This window comes from Dicentrarchus labrax, unplaced genomic scaffold (assembly GCF_905237075.1).
Source record: "Dicentrarchus labrax unplaced genomic scaffold, dlabrax2021, whole genome shotgun sequence".
Taxonomy (NCBI): Eukaryota; Metazoa; Chordata; class Actinopteri; family Moronidae; genus Dicentrarchus; species Dicentrarchus labrax.
In genome coordinates, this window is record NW_026136710.1 from 8344269 (window position 1) to 8363556 (window position 19288).

A 19288-nucleotide genomic window follows, 5' to 3' on the forward strand; every position below is an offset into this window, starting at 1 on the left:
AGGTTAAAAAGATGTTGTCTCTGCTTTGAAAACTAACAGCAGTCTGCATTGTTACTTTTAAATCCAACTGACAGTCAGCCGAGTTTCCTTTCCAGCACCTTGTCACATGCTTTCAGAAGAAGGGAGTTTGAGTTGTCTGCAATCTGTTTGAGCATAAAATCCCCAAAATGTTATGCCTCCAACATCTGCCAATATGGAGTCTAAATCTATGTGACACTGAAAAGTCTTTTCAATCAAAGCACTCCAGGATTATCTCGACAGATTTCATGCATGCCCTCTGGCTTGACACTCATGAGTTTTCTAACTATCTCAGCAACCTCTGCCAAGGACATTTTCTCACACTCCAAAAAAATTCCCCTTTTTTCTCTTGAATAAAGGATGTGTCCCCTGGGTTTTCTTTCTCAAACTACCTATTACACCTTCCAACTATTTCCACAGTCAATGTCAGCAGCATTTCCCAGCCTCTGCAAAGACAAACTAAGCAACGCCCTGCCTCCAACACAGAATGGACTTCCAGAATGCAATAAGGAACGTCTAAAAATCATCCTCTGTTGCCTCTATTATCTGCTCCCAACCCAAGCTTCCGCTTTGGCAGCTAGACAGCAGGAGCCTTGCTGGCCTGCAAATAACTTTCGAAGTAAGGAGTACCAACTGGGGGCCTGCTATTTTAGACTGACAGCACTGGTCTTCACTGGCATCAACCAGCAGGACTATGACTACCACCATCTACTAGACTTAGACAACTCCAATTAGCTGATTCCATGACAGAGAGAGAGAGAGAGAGAGAGAGAGAGAGAGAGAGAGAGAGAGAGAGAGAGAGAGAGACATTTTGGCTGGCATCAAGCTCTGACTTTTTTCCCCAAATAAATAATTTGGTTGCCTTAGCACTGAGCTTTGTAATTATAACCATAAAGATAAGGCAGTGAACCAAGAGAGTTTTCAGCCATGCTAGCAGCTCTCTGAGGCTGTGAGAGCTATATGCTAACACCAACATACTAAAATGTTAAAGTTTAGCAACTTTAATGCTTACCTTTCACCAGGTTCACCATCTTAGTTTAGCATGTTAGCATGCTAACCTTTTATGTACAAAAGACAAAGCATAGTTGAGGGTGATGGAAGTGTGAATAGTTTTGCAGATATTTTGTTAGTGAGTAGTTATTTTAAAGTTTTGCTCATGGTGGGAATTGCTGGGTCTCTGTTAATAATTTTATAAGGAATATGGTCTAGACACATTTTAAAGTCTGACATGATGGTGGTGCTAGAGTAAATAAAAAGTTAAAAGATCGCTGAACACAATATGTTTACCAAATTGAATGGCGGGCCATAGTTGTTGAGACATTTTACATTTTGCTGAACGACAAATGGCAACCCCATGGTGAGTCATTCAAATTCATCATCTTGCAACCATTTATGTTTGTACATTATTTGGTGCCAATCCATGTGATAGCTATAGAGATATTTTACTCATTAAGTGAAAAATTTAAAACTTGTGGTGCTTCATGGAAAAGTCAGCAGCAAGTCATAGAAGTCATCATCTGGGGACTATTTGTACTAAATTAAATGGCAACCCATCCCAAAAAAACATAAATGTCAACCTACGGTTGGTAGGATTTATCCTCTGGGGAACATCAAGGTCTGCACAACAGCTCATGGCAATTCATATAAAAATAATTATTCTTTGAATGTCTCTATGGAAAGAGAGACACAGTGTACGTTTACTGTAACGTCAACACTATGCATTTAGTCTCCTATTTTGAAAGGCGTCTTTCATATCAGGCTATAAATGCTTTGTAATTTCAGAGTTTGTGCCACAGCACCGAGCTCCAAATGAACAGCACAATCTCACACAAAAATCCCCCCCTGAGATCCTCCCTGGTGAAAATGTCACTAATGAAGCCAGTGGGTGGCTCACTGTTTTCAATGTTGAATGTTGCATCAGAGGCGGAAACTCTCCAGTTATTGGATTGTGGGCTTAGAATATTGAGAAACATAAAACTGGCTGATATCATGACGTAATTCAATATGAAAAACGTCTGTCATGGGAAAAGAGCAGTGCCAGCTACATGCATAATGGGCTAACATAAATTTACACACACTTTGAACTGATATCTCTGGATGACACTGGATCATTTTGGAACTTTCGTAGACTATTTTCTCACTTCATGCTGCCAGGACACTGATATCTGCTATATGTGTCTGTCTGAGATGACCCCTCTGCCCCTTTGTAAGACTGAGCGCTTGGGGTCATAAATTTAGATATCAAGAGAACAACAACAAGGGATGTGAATCTCAGAAGCGACATATGAGAAATGTCAACAGCAGCAGATTGCCAGGCCACAACTCCTCCAGGAGGCCATATGCCGCTGTGTCACAGACAGTCGGTTATTGACTTTATATGCACGCTAGGAAACCATGGATGTGCACAAACATGTCTGCACACAAACATACACTGAGGAAGAGACAGGGGAAAGAAAAGTTCAGTTTCTGACCTTTTTGAAAATGTCATATCACAAAGTGGAGTCTTAAGAGAGAAGGGACATTGACAACACAGACAAATGAAGATAGTCAACACTTTGATATGCAAAGCAGAATTCTCCATTCTCTCATACTTCTCCAGGCTACATTATTTTACCACAGTAATATCCATAAAATCACTTTCTCTTTTAATGCATGCCTTTATACTGTTGCTCTATTCCTCTGGGATTTATGATGCATTAGAAGCTGTGTGGGCACTATACATCCAGCTGCTAATTAAATCAGTACATCAGTACATATAGTTGGAACAGAGAGCTTGTTTATCTTGTGTGTCAGATTAATTTGATCAAACGTGTGTATGGATTAATAAATGTTCGAGCTATGACAGTGAAGTGGGTGTAGGAGGTGGTGCTTGTGTGTGTGTGTGTGTGTGTGTGTGTGTGTGTGTTGGGTGGACAAGGTTTTGCATTTATTATATCTGGGTGGGGCACTGGTCTCTTTTTAATTTAATTTTGAAAATACAGAGAATAGGAAGTCAAAGTTGTGAAAACTCTAGATTTTGTGTGCAAACCAGTTGCTTCTCTTTGAGGCATACCTTGAAACAGAACGCCAAATGAACCCGTAAACCTGTTGTGGGATTAAAGTAGTCCACAGTCTTCCAGACATTCCTCAAACATTGTTATAAAAATATTCAAATTACAAATAACATGAGATGATAAAAATGGATTATAGTAGTTCAGCCAACCCTCTGAAATAAACATTACTACAGTATGGTTAGAGCTGCACCAGTGGTTATTGAACCTTTGTTTATATAAATGTGCACACACATAACATACACATACATGGAGGGGCTATTTGAAAGCCACCTCCACATCCTGACACTGAAATGCCAGCACCACAGATTGATATGCTTCCTCAATTACTCTACTGGGGCTTCTTTAACCTTAAACACTGATGCCTGGAGGGCAATAATCCCTGCCTGCCATATTTATTACCATCCACGAACAAGTAGAATAATTGTTTGGGTTATTAAAGCTGCCCCTCCCCTTTTGGCTTGTGCTTTTTCTTTTACTTCATCCATCCATCTTTCCATCATCAACTTTAGGTGCTCATACTCTACATGCCGGCCTCATAATGAACAGTAGTTGTCTCTGGTCTTATAATTACATGTCCTTCCTCACCCTCCAATAGTAATCATTCAATCATTACTGTTTAATAAGAAGCCTGACTGGGTTTAGGTAAGATTAGCATGATATCCTGATACAGCACATTCCTAAACTGATCATACAATGACAGTTTGTACTTGGTTTTCTCATAATACAGAATAATAATGATAAGTGTTTCTAGTCTGATTTACTCCCAGCCTTGCCTGCCTTCTCACATTTACATTGTGATTATCATAACTCAATCACACAAATCACACTGTGTTAATAAGACATTCAACTCAGTGACATATGACACTCATAAATCACTGCAGAGGTCACCAAGGTGGCTCTACCTATGGCTACCCATCAGGCATACATGTCAAACAAACATTAATCACGGACGCACTAAATCAAAAAAGGAAATAATACAAATGTACACATGAAATTCATTAAATGTTATTGCTGATGTGCTTATGGTAAATTAATAATAATACCAGCTGTGAAGAACTGCAATAAACCAAACATATGAAGCATTTCAAACAGTTTAAGAGAAACAATCTTTAGTCAAAGTCCACAGAGCTCTAAACTGAGTCTCCAAGTCATTGCTAACTAAATGTTTACAAATGCTGAATAATAAACTACAGTAACATTTAATACAGGCAAATAAATTCATATAATGCCCTACAAAGCTTTTGTAAATTTAGTAATTCACTCATATTGCAGATTTTAAAGCTAAAACTAGAGTAATTATTTGTTTGAATGAATACTTGAGAAATTATGCCCTTTTCTATCATGTCACCACAACTAATATAAACCTCTAAACAACTCAGTTGTTTTATAAATAAAGTGTGAAACAAACAAAAATGAGACAGTTCTCATCACTGTATACAGACCTTAACTCTCAGCAGAAAGACCAAAACCTTGCAGGATTCATTAAGAATTATACAACATTAGTTAATTGCTTCCATTTGTGACAATACATAAAAATCCACCACAAGGATTAATTTAATTCTTCTTAGTTTCCTAATAAAATTTATTATAATTTATATGCAACATGCAAAAGACGGAGAAGATTAACATAGACAGGACTAAGTTTCAGAATTTTTTCCAGAACTGCAATGAGTTTGAAAACCACATGAGGGCACTATCACCTTTATTTAGGCTCTGAGGCTCCACTTCCTAACTACAACACTATGTCAACTCACATTTAAAATGACGAAATGCCAAGACATGACCTTACTTTATACAATAAGCTGAAGCCAAATATAATCTTTGATACTGAAGAGGTATATATTATAGAGTCAGGCTTTGCTCTGTAAACAGCATTTACGCTTGAGGCTGTCCACGTGCTCATGGCAACATGATCCCAAGGTCCTCTCATGAATGAAGGGATGGCAACCTCTATGGATGAGCAGGGAAATATTCCCATAATTCAGCAGCAGTGACTTGCTGTGGTCTGACCAGCTACTCTAACCAGGCTACCAGGAGAGACTGAGAGAAACACAGAGCGAGACAGAGAAAGAGGGAGCAAAAGAGTGAGCCTGGGGCAAAGAGAGAGAGAGTGACATACTGAACTCATATTGGAGCCAAGACCTTGTGTTTATTAGAGCTTGGGGATAGAGGAGCACACTGAATCTCCATCAAAAACACAGCAGGGAGTGTTTCCTGTGTTGATTCTTGTTTTATAGGAATGGGATGATTAATCGCAGTTGGACCACGGCGAGTGACATTTACCTACAGGTATTCATGCAACTTTGACAGGTAAAATAAAAATTTAGTCTGTGCCACTTTGTCTAAAATATAATTTGCTAAAGGCAGGCTCTGCTTGCTCACTGTATTGATGTCTCAAAACTCAGCCCCTGGTGTGCAGAGCTATGTTATACCATGCAGCTGTATTCAGATCATACCTGACATTCTTAGGAGGATTTAACTACATCAGATAAAACTGCATACTAATCCTGAGCAGTAGGATGTTCTGATATGTATTCCAGATATATGGACTGAGGGAAATACAGTTTTTATTCTGTCAGTGCTGCCTGTGTATGAGAGATACCCTTAAGAAGTTACTTTTTTTCTCTGATCCTTTAGAAAGTAGCAAAAAAGAGTTTGCAGGTGCATCCAAATATAGCCACACAGAAAATGTCATAATGTAATCCTTTGAGCATAGCGTCCTGCACAGATAATCTTATAAAAAATAAACATTCAATTCCAGAAACAGAAATTCTGACAGCTGTATTCATGCATTTTTGTTGTCATTCCTCTTCCACTCAGCTGAGGCCCATTTGTGCTTGCACATGTTGTAACGTGTCAGGGTGATGGAGGACAACGTCACTGGTGCTAAGAGTTTTGGTTTGGATGAGCAAAACAAAAGCCCCATTGTGTCTGTACCTATGTGTCTCTGTCAGTTGGTTAAAAATAAAGACATAACCATGAATCCAGTCTAAATATTGTTAGCCATGTGGTAAATCTGCTTCATAAACCCCCATCTCCTCCTCACTCCTCAGTGATTCTTCCTGCAGGTTTTACACACATCATCCAGATGTGTATATACAGTACATAGTGAAACAAAGGCAAAAGACCTCAGAACAACAAGAAAGAGGAACAGAAAAAGCATCAGAGTGTGCACAGCACAGGTGTTGCAGTTTTATGAAGTATTATGAACTATACGAGTAAATAAGTAAAACTTTCCATAAAAGCTAAAAATACAGAGTTGTGTGTTAATCTGAGAGCAGAGTCTCCCTCCCTGTACAGATGTCCTGATGCTGCTATTCAAGCCCCTGGCAGTCACCCGATACCAGACAACGGACATCTCTGTACAACTCTGACTTCCACCCCCCCCCCATCACTTCCCGTCTCTCTGTCTGCCAAAGACTGTCCATGCGTTGTGTTCAAACTGCAGGGCCCCTTTTAGACCAGTGGAATATATGTGTTGTGTTTTCCTTTAATTTTCTCTCCCTGCTTCTCTTAGAGCTCTTTATTTGCCGTCTCATAACAAGCCATGTTCTTGTTTTCCATCAGGATGAGGGAGCAGTGGATGTTGTAGAATGAGGAAAACAGTTTAGTAGCATTAGGGGTACTTGTTGAGAGTCTCTTCAAGTCTGATGAGTCCTTGTGTGGTTCAACAACCCACGAGGGCCTTGTAGTAAACATGCGGATAATGATATTCTGATCCATGTTTAAGTCTGCGTGAGTAATTTTACGGCATTTGAGACACAGCCATAACAAGCCCAGTCATAGTTTGAAGAAGAACGTTTACTACCAACAATGTGGGCAGTAGGCTACATGGAATAATTTGACATTTTGGGACATGTGCTTATTTGTCTCTGTGATATGAGACTATACCTGATTAAATAAATGTTATATAAATCTGTTAAATATGAAGCTACAGTCAGCAGCTGGTTGGCTGTTAGCTCAGCATGAAGACTAGAAACATGCATACAACCAAAACTTGTTGTTTTAACAGTTGTTGCAGCTTTTTTTTTTTTTTTTTACAGACGACAGTGTGATATGTTTTCATTAGTGAGCTTTAGAAGCGCTGGAGTTTATTACTTTTGGACAGAACCAGGCTAGCAGTTTCCTGTCTTTATGCTATGCTAAGCTAACCCACCACTGGTTGTATCTTCATATTTCTATATTTCATACATGCAAGTTTGTTGTATTACCCAAAATGTCAAACTAAAGCCTGTCTTTGAAGTACAAAACCTTAGACTCTAAAGTAATAAAATATACACTTGGATTTGGTGCCACAGCTTTACTTTGTCTGGAGTAGCATATGGTGGCTTATGTTAGCCAACGTTAGCAGATTTTACCCTTCTGAGTCAGTTTGCTGACTTTATGACTCCTCTCCTCCAGTGGCAGTTGTTCAAAAGTAACATGGTCTTGCTTTAATGAAAATTCCTTGAAAAAATGCCATGAACTTACACAGTCTCTCTCTTTTTCTGAATAAAAAGTCTAAATCCTCCATAAGTATATAATATACAAGAATTAAGAGCAGTTTAAGAAAAAAACATATCAACTGGATAAGGACAAAACAATGAAAAAGATCCATATAATGAAAGCCCTATCAGTCAGTGCTGACCTTGATTAAAAAAAACAGAGATCTGAAGGTGAAGTCATTAATTATTTGGGGCATCCTGCTGGTAACTGCCTTTAAATCTTGAGCTTGAACACACCACAAACATTTTAGGACACATTTGTCCTTATTTATTCCCTAATGGTAACTTATATATTACCACAGCTCTCATATTCATTATCTATTAGGGACAGAATAGGGATGAACTGCCTCTGCTGTCTGTTATTTTTTACACTGTAACTACACTGTGAGCATGTCCTTCAATTTTTTGTATACATTAAACAATACACCGAAGTGAAACTATTGCACTTGGACAGTTGATCGCAAAACTGAAAATGCATCATGCATCATATGGTATAATATTTGATTTACAGTTACTGTATTAGTACATCTTCCATGTGGCCTCACAGTCATACAGTACCCCACTGAAATAATGACATAAGCTGAGGTTGAAACTGCTCACTGACAGATATTTGACCACATTTACCATCACCAAGAAAGAAAAAAGACATACACAGTTTTAAAAAAAACCCTCCATATCCAGCATATATACCAACAACACAATTACTAAGATACTCCAGCATCCTTGTTGAGTTGGGTGTTATATGGCAGCTGGGAACAGCACCTGGTATACTGTGGAAATTATTTTATGACTGCTATTGCAGGTAGAGAAAACTGAATCTCTCCTTCCATCCTTCGGAGTGTTTATAGAAGCCTATACAGTCTATTCCCACAGAAAAATAAAAGAAAAGAAACCTGTTTGTTGTGGTGGAGACTGGAAAACACAAGCACTAAGAAAATTATACTACAACAGTTAATAATATGAGATTTCACAGCATATACTGTATCTGCTACTGTATGCACACTGTGAGCACCTGGAAAGGGAAAGGGGGAACTGAAAACTGAAATTAGGCACAATGAGTCAGTGTGGCATGTGATAAAATAAAAACTGTACCTGACAATGATCGGAAATTAAATTCAGCAGAATTATAAAAAATATTTCACTGTCTTCATTTTTCCAGAGAAAAGATAGCTTTTAGATGTCAACAATCCTCTGCAACCCTAACCTAACCCTAACCCTAACCACTTCTGCAGTTCTCTAAGTAAAGTTAGGTGTGGGGGACCTCAGCTCTGTGCCGTTAACAGCATAAAAATACCAGACTAAAAACAGCTTAACATCTGCTTTATTTGTATTGTGGGTGTTTTTTAGCTGAAATACATGGAAAAGAGAACCGAAAGTTTTTGTTTCTGAAATTCCCTTTTTCCTTCTGCTATCAGACAAATCAGCTTATTGATGAGAAACAGTCTTATATAGCCAAGCATTGCCAGAAATTCGAAAACATAACTGATTATTTGGACACTAATTAGATCCATATGGATGATGTCAGTCATATTATGGTATTAGAGTGCAAATCCCATCTCTGAAATGTTGTAGGTTTGGAAACTAACCATTTGAGCAATACTTCACCTGATCACTCACTGTGAGATGATCAAATAGCATCAGAAAGAGCAGTAAAATACATCATATCTAGTCAAACACAGAGAGCTGCTTTATGTTGAGAAATCATTTTTTGTTCCACTACATGAGTGCTGATACATCAAAATGTATTCTACCATGGCATATGGAAAAATAGTGTGTTAACTAAACTGTTGTATTGTTTCTCCTATAACACAATAACTTCCAACCATGAGGACTATTAATCACAAGTCGACAAGTTGACTTTGGTTCATTTCAATGTGAATGTGAACGGCTGCAGTGAAAAGTATAGCAACTGAAGTGCATGAAATGATCTCTGCGGGGGAACTGTTAATCCTTGTCTGATGTAGAAACTATTAGACAACCAGCAAGGTCATTAGCATCCAAAAACAAAAATGCCATGTTTCAAGCGAACCTGTGACATACCTGGACAACTGCCTAAATGACTTTAATTCTGGCTCAGTCTTGGCACCCTTTAATTGACCTTTTTCTGACAAATCTTAGGATGAACTTGCACCATTATGTGCCAGGTCCAGTGAGAATCACAAGTCATGTGAGAGAATGTCTTGATACTTTACTTTTGTTTCCTCGAAGAGAAAATGTGATGGATACAAGGGAAAAGATACAGATAAATAAAATTCAAGTAGTTTCTGCGCACATCCTGCGTTTTCTACAGGGTTTTATTGTAGATGGATCAACTGATGTTGTTGATGCACTCTGCTACTGTATCTTTTACCAGCTGTCTCTATTTCCCCTGTGTGCATGTGTGTTTTAAATATCTATTCCATAGACTCACATTCTTGGCATTGCTCCGCCTGGGAAAATATCCCTCTATTCCTTTGTGTTGTATTCAATCGTGTTTCCATACAGTCTCCTGGCGTCTGTGCATGTGTTCGTCTTTGACTTTATGTGTGAGTGTGTGTGTGTGTGTGGTCAGTGGTTTAATATAGTTTCTGAGCCAAGCTTCTGAACTCACTAAAGGGATAGTTTGACATTTTGGGAAGCGCAGACATTCGCTTTGTCGCAGAGAGTTAGATGAAGTGATTAATACCACTCTCATGTCTGTACACTAAATATGAATCTACTGCCAGCAGGCAATTAGCTTAGTTTAGCATTGAAACTGGAAGCAGGGGGTAAAAACAGCTCAGCAGCGCCTCTCAAGCTCACAAATTAACAAACCAAGTTATGTCTGTATCATCCTTATGTGAAGTACACAATAATACCATATAGTATTTGCATTTCAGTTTATGTATTTAACAAATAAAATATAATATATTAGTTACATCCGCTTTTAAAATTTTGCACAGAGCCATGCTAGCCTTTCCCCCCTTCTTCCACTCCTAAAGTTAAGCGAAGCTAAGCTAAGCTAAGCTAACCACCTGCTGGCTAATGCTTCATATTTGCAGACACAAGAGTGGTATTCATTCTCTCATTTAACTCTTGGCAAGAAAGCAAAACCAACTTTGCTTTTAAAAGCAAGACTTTAAAACGTTTGTGTCATGAAAATGTCAATTTCAGTCAGTCTGCCAGTGTCTCTTCACTGAGCTAAAGGGTTTATAGAGGCAAGACAAAGTGTTCCTTTTAGTGGAATAACAACAAAGTGAAGGTGATACAACTGGAGAGCAAGAGAGAAAGAATGTTGTAAGATTACAGTGATCCCAATTTCACAACATGAAACCCCTATCTACTTTTTTCCCTCTGTGTTTTGTAGAGTCTCCTGAGCATATAGGAATCACCAGCCTAACACTTAAACAATTTTTGTTCAATAAGCATATAATGTGCATCGAAAACCTGTCCCACAACCTTCCCTGCACATCTCATCCTTCACTTCTATCTCTTGGGGTAATTTGTCAAGCATTTAAACCCGTCATCAGATACTGTATCGACATACAGTATTAATTAAAGTCCATCATTTGATGTAAAACAGACAGGAGGAGAACTCATACATGCAATCCTAGTAAACAACAGCCAAACAAATGGTTAACATACTGTGAAAAGAAATACGTATAAAATCAGGAAATGGCTAAATTCTTCCCCAGATGATTCTCACAGTGTTTAAGACTTCACTCAAATATATCTGCAGCAGACAAGACTGATCCAAACCTTCTGTTTTTGTTCCTGCTCTTGCTCCAGCCAAACTGCTATCATCATTTAAAGATAAAAGTGATTAAATTGTTTTTATCTTTTCCTACCTGGAATGACCTCGAAAAGAAATTTCCCTGCATCGTCGCCGCTGGTTGGATGCTCAGAAACTTTGTTTCCAGGTAAGAAAATGGTTCCCTGTGGAATAAAGAACAGACAGATTTAGGATTAATGCTGATTGATGACTTTTATAAGTAAATGTTAAGTAAGAAATATTCTGTGTTCACACAACGATTTTTAATGAAGAGATTGGTCATTCTTTAGACCCCACAATTCACATTTGATTTATAATGTAGCTGAAAATTTTTGCCATTTGATCTAGAACAGTTCACTTCGCACAACCTTTCCAGTTCTTCTCCTGCAGCAGCAACACGCCTGACCTCAGCAGCACACCAACTCTCACACATTATTGCAGGAAAAATCTGTTTAAAACACTGACATGTTTGTCAAAGGATTTTGCTTTGTCATGTGTATCAGCATCTCTGCTGCCCGAGAAGGTGGCGTATAGGTCCCCGGGGATGGGTCTGGATGATGGAGCTGAGCTGTTATAAAATGTGGCAAAGTGGCAGCATTATAGAGGATCACCATCTCTCTGGCTCAGCTCTGTCCACAATGATACATCGTGTGTGTGACACCAAAGGCCAGAGATTGTCTGCTTTAAATAGCAGGAGCATCAGCATCAGTTTTTTCCAGAGTCAACCTCTCAACAACCTTACTGTCCTGACTTACTCTGTTAGAAAGGCTGTGGGTCAGATCTGTGTATTATAGAGCATCATGAGAGACTGACACTCATTGGACCAGGGATACCATTACCAATGACAATGCAGGATATATTATATTAACTAATTAATTAATTGTTTAAACAATGAAAAAGAATAAATCGGCAGTAATTTTGATAATAAATGAATTTTACTGTAATAAATAGTTACTTACTTCACTTAGTCTTCTCCTAATTAGGGTGACTATAAAAAAGGATTACAACAAAAACAGCTGCTGGTTGATCCCATTTGCACTTAACAGTGACTTTTCATTAGATTAACAACTCGGACATCAGTGCCACAATGCAGCATCTGACAGTCATTAGAGTGCCTTCTATCTGGGTTAATGTTAATGCAGACAAGATGTGCATCGGTGACAGTGTCAGTCTTAAGGACCCACGCACATTAACAGGATCTGAGGGGAGTCAGTTTCCTTCCTGCTGAGAAAGAGAGGTCTTTAATGAGCCATAACTGTGACAACCAGGAAGTGGAAACCCTACCTGAGGCCCCAGATGAAGTGCTTTAAAAAGGGGTTGTAAAGATGGGACAGACATGCTCCAAAGTGCAGGAATGAGGGAGCAAACGAGCTCGTTTGATGTGGTTGTCAGCAAGAGAATCTGCTCAGCTTCAATATCTTGGGATTAAAAGCTTCTTTGAGAACTTTTTTTCAGTGAACACACATCTTTTTGTCATGCACATTGTATTGACTCCAAGAAAACAGGGGATATCTTAAATGAATGGCGTGTGGGTGGGATAGACTTCATAAATGTGTGCCTTTTGGACTGTGCATGTTATTAATAAAGAAGAAAAGGACCTGTGTAGTCCCTCCATTCTGTAAAACCACAACACCACTGATATTCCTCTCCTCTGTTTCTAAACCACAGCCACACTTTCCATACTGACATCCTCCCTGGTGGGATGTTGTTTGCTGCAGACAAACCCAACCACAGACAGAGTAATATTTACCCAGCAGAGAGTACGGTAGCCTGGCCCAACCCAACGGGGCAAAAAAAACCCCAGCCTATTTTGGGGTGTTCTGCATTTTTATATTGTCGTTAACTAGGATGAGGTAATTTTTTGGAAACAGTGTAATGACACAAACCCAATCTCTTTTGTTGTCAACCAAAATGCTACACACACACACACACACACACACACACACACACACACACACACACACACACACACACACACACACACACACATACACATATGGAACAGAAAAGTCTAAGATAAATCTGTTTGAGAAAAGCGACAGCAGGAGGCTCAGGCTTGTAAGCAGCAGCCCAGCCTGTCAGGGGGCTGTTTTCTGAGGCTGTGTCCAACAGTACACTCCAAATGAAATCAAACTTGGTGTTTTTTCTCAGACTGCAAGCAAATAGCAAAATACTGACTGTGACTCCAGCTCTGTTCATTTCAGGACACAAGTTTGTCTGACCAACCTGCACACGCTGCAGCTATTAAATCCACATGTGACGTTCTGTTTGGTCATAAAAAATTTTACCTCTGTGAACATTTAGTTTTGTTTGGAGTATATTGACAGTTGTAGGGCGCCTGATTGTTTCCTTCAGCCTTGGATGTTTCATTAATTATCGTTTGGGTCAGATAGGCATTCTCAATAAAATGACAGTAAGATACTGTGGGACCAGCTCGTACACCATGGCATATAATAGGCCATCCATTGTGAAACCTCTACATGTTGTTTTAATTCTGGTTAATAAATAAAAATGAAAATTATAATAATAAAATTTTGTCCTCTTCATGATAAAGAAGCTGTTATTAGCTGGTTTGGTCAGCTGGCAAGCTGCCCCAAGAGTGGATCCCTATGCAGTTAGATACCATAGTTAATCATGGGACCACTTCCTGTTTTTACTTTCAGCTGCGCCAAGCATTTGCAATGACTTATTTACATTTCATGTTGACTTATGTTATTTGGTAAGCTTTAGGAGGCTTGCAGTGGCCAAATGTCAGCAGAGGATTAGTCAGTATTATAATGTGAATAAGACACAGGTTGGAATAATGAATTGAAAAATTGAGAATTTGAAAAATAATGCAATTTTTCTTTTAACCTGAAATAAACATAAACAGTGCTAGCAATGATTTGGCTGCTTAGACATCTAGCTGATACAGAACTTTACAGGATGAGTGTCCGATAATAATGTCTGATAAAAATGTCTGGATATTGGCCTAAAGCCCAATAGTCATTCTAATTTGGCTGTTTTGGTCTCGACCAACTCAATATCTAGCTCTTAAGCAGCTAATGCTCCTCAGCAGCTAGTTGTTGTTCTGCTGTTTGGTGCTGATCAGTTGTTGTTCTGTAGGTTTTTAAAGCTTAAAGCTAGAAAGAGCTGAAGTGAACTGCTGAGGTCGGTGATAATTCTCTGAGATTCCAACACTTCCTGCTACTTCTTCTCCATATAAGTAGGCTATGTGATCCATCGTTAATATAATAATATTGATTATAGCTGCTTTAGGAATATGAATCTTCACACCACTGGAATTTCTCCTGGGGACTGTGTTTAGGTTTAGGTTTAGGTTTAACTTTTTAGTTTGTAAAATAATGATCTGCTGAACATGTGGCAAGATAATAAAATGCAGGGCAATATATTGTGGAGCAGAAATTGATTTCAGATTGCAAACAGATAAATGCTCACACTGAAGTCAATTAACCAGAAGTTATTGGTGTAACAGGTCATTTAAGTGCTCATTAAAGCATGGCTGGTTGATCAGTAGTCCTTTTATCCAATAATTACTGTTCTCCAGCGTCAGTGACCTCTCAGACGCAGGAAGTCAAACTCAGTGGGAGACCTGGAGACGGTACATATACTTTTTGCCTGTGTAGACTATGGTAAGTGTGTAAGTGCATCTGGGTCTTTGTAGTTCTTCTTTTCACTACCTGAGTCTCTATTTTTGTGCCTGCTATATGACCTGTCTGTTCAAGTGGAAAAGAGTTACTTAATGGTTGTTCTGCTCTGATCGCTCCACTGAGTCCATCAATCCAATAAATGTCATCATTATTTCACAGTTATAAAACACGTAGTTCTGGTCCTAAGCTCTGAATGGGTGAGCCTCGTTCAGAAGCCACAGTAAAACACTCAGTAAATCCACAGCTGCGGCTGCATAACACTCACTAAAATATTAATATGCCAGTCAAATGCAATAGGGTGGAAAAAATAGAGGACTTCTCCATTAATTTTTATTTACTTGGTGGATTAACTGTGGGTGAATGATGTGAGAGGTTAGACGTGATAAAGCAGGAGAAGATGATACTGGGAAGACTGGAATTAACAAGAAGTGAATTAAAAAGTTGGGGAAATCACAAAACAAGGCTGGAAACATCAAACAGAGTATGTGAAATTTTTGCTAAAAGCAGTGAGTGGAAGACAGACACGGTAGACAAAGAAGAAACTTAACCTTTCTTGGAGCTTTATTACCTGATATGATGGTCTGAAAGGGTAGTGTGGGCAAAGTATACATATACATATACAATACAGACATAACACTGAACCTTCTAGCAAATAAGTGTGCAGTGTGCAAAATCTGGGGCAGAGAGCTAGTGAAGCAGACAACAAGAACAAGAATGGTCTGAAGCATGCTTCTTTGACATACACAGCAAATCCATCAAAAACTACAAGACCCCAAAGTCCAAAAAGCAAGAAAGCCTACAGTGATTTATGAGCAAGCAGCTGGAAAACATACACTGTCCTGTCACTTTCTTGCAGGAATACCTGTCATTGCTGCTACTGTTGCTGCCTGCTTGGCGCAGAGACCTTTTATCTTCATCCACGAAGAACTCCCATATTTAAGGTTTCATAAAATATCATCTGCCTAAAACAGGGCGGCTTCTTGAAACGATTTGCGTCTGAGAGTTCTCAAAGCATGATATGTAAGGAAAGATAACTGAATGGATGCAATGATTTCCACTGATCTGTTTCTTTTAAAGAGGATATAAAATGCCAAAGCACTTATTGTGAAATCTTATGAAAATAAAAGGACAGCGATTCAAGGGTACAAAGTCCTCTGTGAAAACGTAAAACCTTAAAAGGCCAAATTTAATGAATTTAAGAATGGCAATAACTTGTAGTTTATATCTCTCCCAATTCATTTAAGAAAAAAAAAATTTGACCTTTACTATTTTGTTTTTTTGGCATTACATAACATGCATTTTACAGTAGTATATCAACAATAGTTCTTAAAGGTATATTTATGTTCATACAATACTGTGTATGGACAAGTATCACAAAATGCTACAAAATGCATCTAATAATGAACCAAACATCTCACTAATAAAAGTTCCTCCTCTGCAGTGCAGAATGTCTCCCAATGTCTTAATGTAACCTTATTTAAAATCAGAGTGCACCTTTGACTTTATGTGCTTTATGGATTTATCTTCTTCTAATGGCAATAATATACAAAACATGCTCCGATACAAAGCACTGTGTCAGTATAAGGCATATTATATCATACTGTATCATACTGACGGTCATAAATTGTGGTCTAATCTGTGACAAATATAATAAGATTTTTTATTAGAAATGCTGTACATTCTTTGCACAGGTAATGGCTTTATGTATGGTGTGCTATTGTGGACACACTGTATGTACATGCTCAAAACTCAAGATGCAAAATGTGTTTCCTGTGAAATTAGTTTATAGCTTATTCAGCTGAACTCTCCGCTCCAGTATATATACACCTTTAAAACTAGAGCACAGCTGCAGGAGGCATCACTACTTTGGCTTGCAAAGTATACAAATAACCAACCACAGAACAGGCAGGAGGCATATTCCTGCTCATCAACTATTTTCCAGTGAAATGAGTTTACAGCAACTTCAGCTGGACTCTCAGTTACAGCATAGTCCCACCTTTGAAACTAGAGCACAGCTGCACCAGCCTCAGAGAGAAACCATATTTCTGTACATTAACTATTCTTGCACTGTAGCTTTATTGCATTGTATACTGTTTGTGTGGTCAGTGACAGTATCTGAGCATTCAATAATAAATCAATAATACCCTGACACTTCACTGCAGCAAGTTTAAAATCAGTCCACAAAGAATAAAGCGACCCAAAGTCCACAAATTAAACTTGACTATCACAGCTTTGTTTTATTAAGCCAGAAAAAATGGAACACATGAGTAAAGTGAGACATCTAAAAAGCAGACTTCCTGGAGTCTTAGATGATAAACATCCCTGTGACTTGAAGATAACTGGTGACCAATAAAAATGTAGCCTAGAATAAAGCCTTGATATACAGCATTTCTTCTGAAGTGATAATACGATTAGTTTGGTTATACCAAAGATAATAAAAGACACAGATTGAAACAATTGTTGGTTGTATGAATTGAGTCTACACTATTGTTCCCATCCCTACATAGAGCTGGTTTTGAGCTACAAATAAGGGAAAATGCAGTGAATTAATTATAACTTTAAATGTTTACATTCCTGACATGATCATGTTGATACCAGGTACTCAGTGTATACAGATGAGTATGTGAATGAACACGTAGTCTGCCAACAGTATGAGATAGTTTGTGTGTTTGTTTGTTTTTTTTATCAGAAGAGAGGAGATTTTCAGCAAATGAAGAAAACCAGAGTTCTTCCACTGGGGAGCATGAAAACCCACAAGGAGTTCAATATGACCATACATTTTTTCAAATACCTTGTCATGGACCAGAGTCTTGATCAAATGAGATTTATAGTTTTAATAAAGAAGAATTTTCCAGATTGCAACTGTTTAAGACACAAAAACATGGATACAACAAATCACCAGAAAGCTGTTTTTGTACAGTATGTTGTATCAGCAGATATCTTACAGTACTGCCATACAGAATATTACCTACTTCTCCTTAAAAAGACATGGTCATATGTTGTTCACAGAACACGTAATCCCTTTGCAATGCAGATGTCAGACATTTCAGACAAAATGGATACTTAATGATCCAGTACATTTGCATTTGCTTGATAAACAGTGTAAGAGTGTATTGCAACACAGCAACAACAGCCACATGTTAAGTCACCTTCATCTTTGGATTTAGTTACGGATTACATTTAAGTATTGTGTCAGTTTCGATATGTTAGTGTGCAGGTTTTGTATTTGTTGTCTGTGTGTGTGCAAATTGATATGTCCCCTTGCACATGAGCTCCACTTTGATGTACCCATGGTGGTAATTTAAACTCTTTTCTTCCTGCTACCCATTAAGATCTCTCTGAAGCTGATGATGTGTACTGGTACTATAAACCTCAAGCATGGCTTTGATTTATTGGTCAGTTTCTTCACAGCAAACTTCACAAAACAGAAATGAAGATGGTGAACTAAATGTATGGACTGGAGGAGAACTACCCATGTTTCAAAGATAGAGATAGAAAACATGAGTTCAGCAGTAATGTATTAAAATCATGGGTTTCATGTATTTTTTACAACCATATAGAAAAATAGATCACTTCAGCTATTCTACTAACTCTAACTCTAGACCTATTACCTAACATCACAATACTTAAAACTGTGGATGTAATTATTTAAACAGCATGGCAGGTTATTCCATTGGTGGTCTTGGTTACTTACCAGTAGTCGTGTTAATGCTTAGAGCTAAGAGACCTGTGATTAAAAATCTCCCAGCAGTCCATGATTAACATAAGCAATCAGGACTGTGTTAACAGCAGTTTATTAAGCCAAAAGACAGCATGAAAAAAATATTTAAACCACCTACAAGAGCAGACTTCTTTGGTTTATTTCTGATACCCAATTCTGCTCTTAGACCTCCCTCCAGGGCGTCTTAGAGGACACAGTGGAGTGGATTATATGCCGTGCACTGATACTGCTGTGCTGATACACATTTTTGTCTGACAGGTCACCTCTGTCGCTGACTGTGGACAGACTGAGCAGTGACACAATAAGAAGCATCTAGTTTGCATATAGTACCTTAAAATGTCTCTGTTAGCTTGTCCACATTTGCTGCTGTTCATTAATAATATGGGAAGCCAGCAGATAGATATGAATTAGAAGACTTGAAACCTCAGCCAGTTAAATCAGCAAGAACTGACATATCATCACCTTTAGATTTAATATGGCAAATAGTTTTATTTTTACACAGAGAGCGACATTAGCATTCATTTGGGGTTGTGAGTCTGGTCACCTGATGAATCTAAGTCCAATATTCACCACTCTTATGGCTCTAATTTGGTCTCCACCAACTCCTGAGGGAAATAACTGTAGCTGCTAAA

The 19288-nt window shown here is 38.3% G+C and overlaps 1 protein-coding gene across 1 annotated transcript in view; it reads right to left on the bottom strand.

The window, feature by feature from the left end:
- The window catches only part of arhgap24 (Rho GTPase activating protein 24), a 68790-nt gene that overhangs the window by 32266 nt on the left and 17236 nt on the right, over positions 1-19288 (bottom strand). The window contains exon 3 of the mRNA XM_051412113.1: positions 11362-11449. Coding sequence (XP_051268073.1) covers positions 11362-11449 — 88 coding nt within the window. The remainder of the gene's footprint in view (positions 1-11361; positions 11450-19288) is intronic.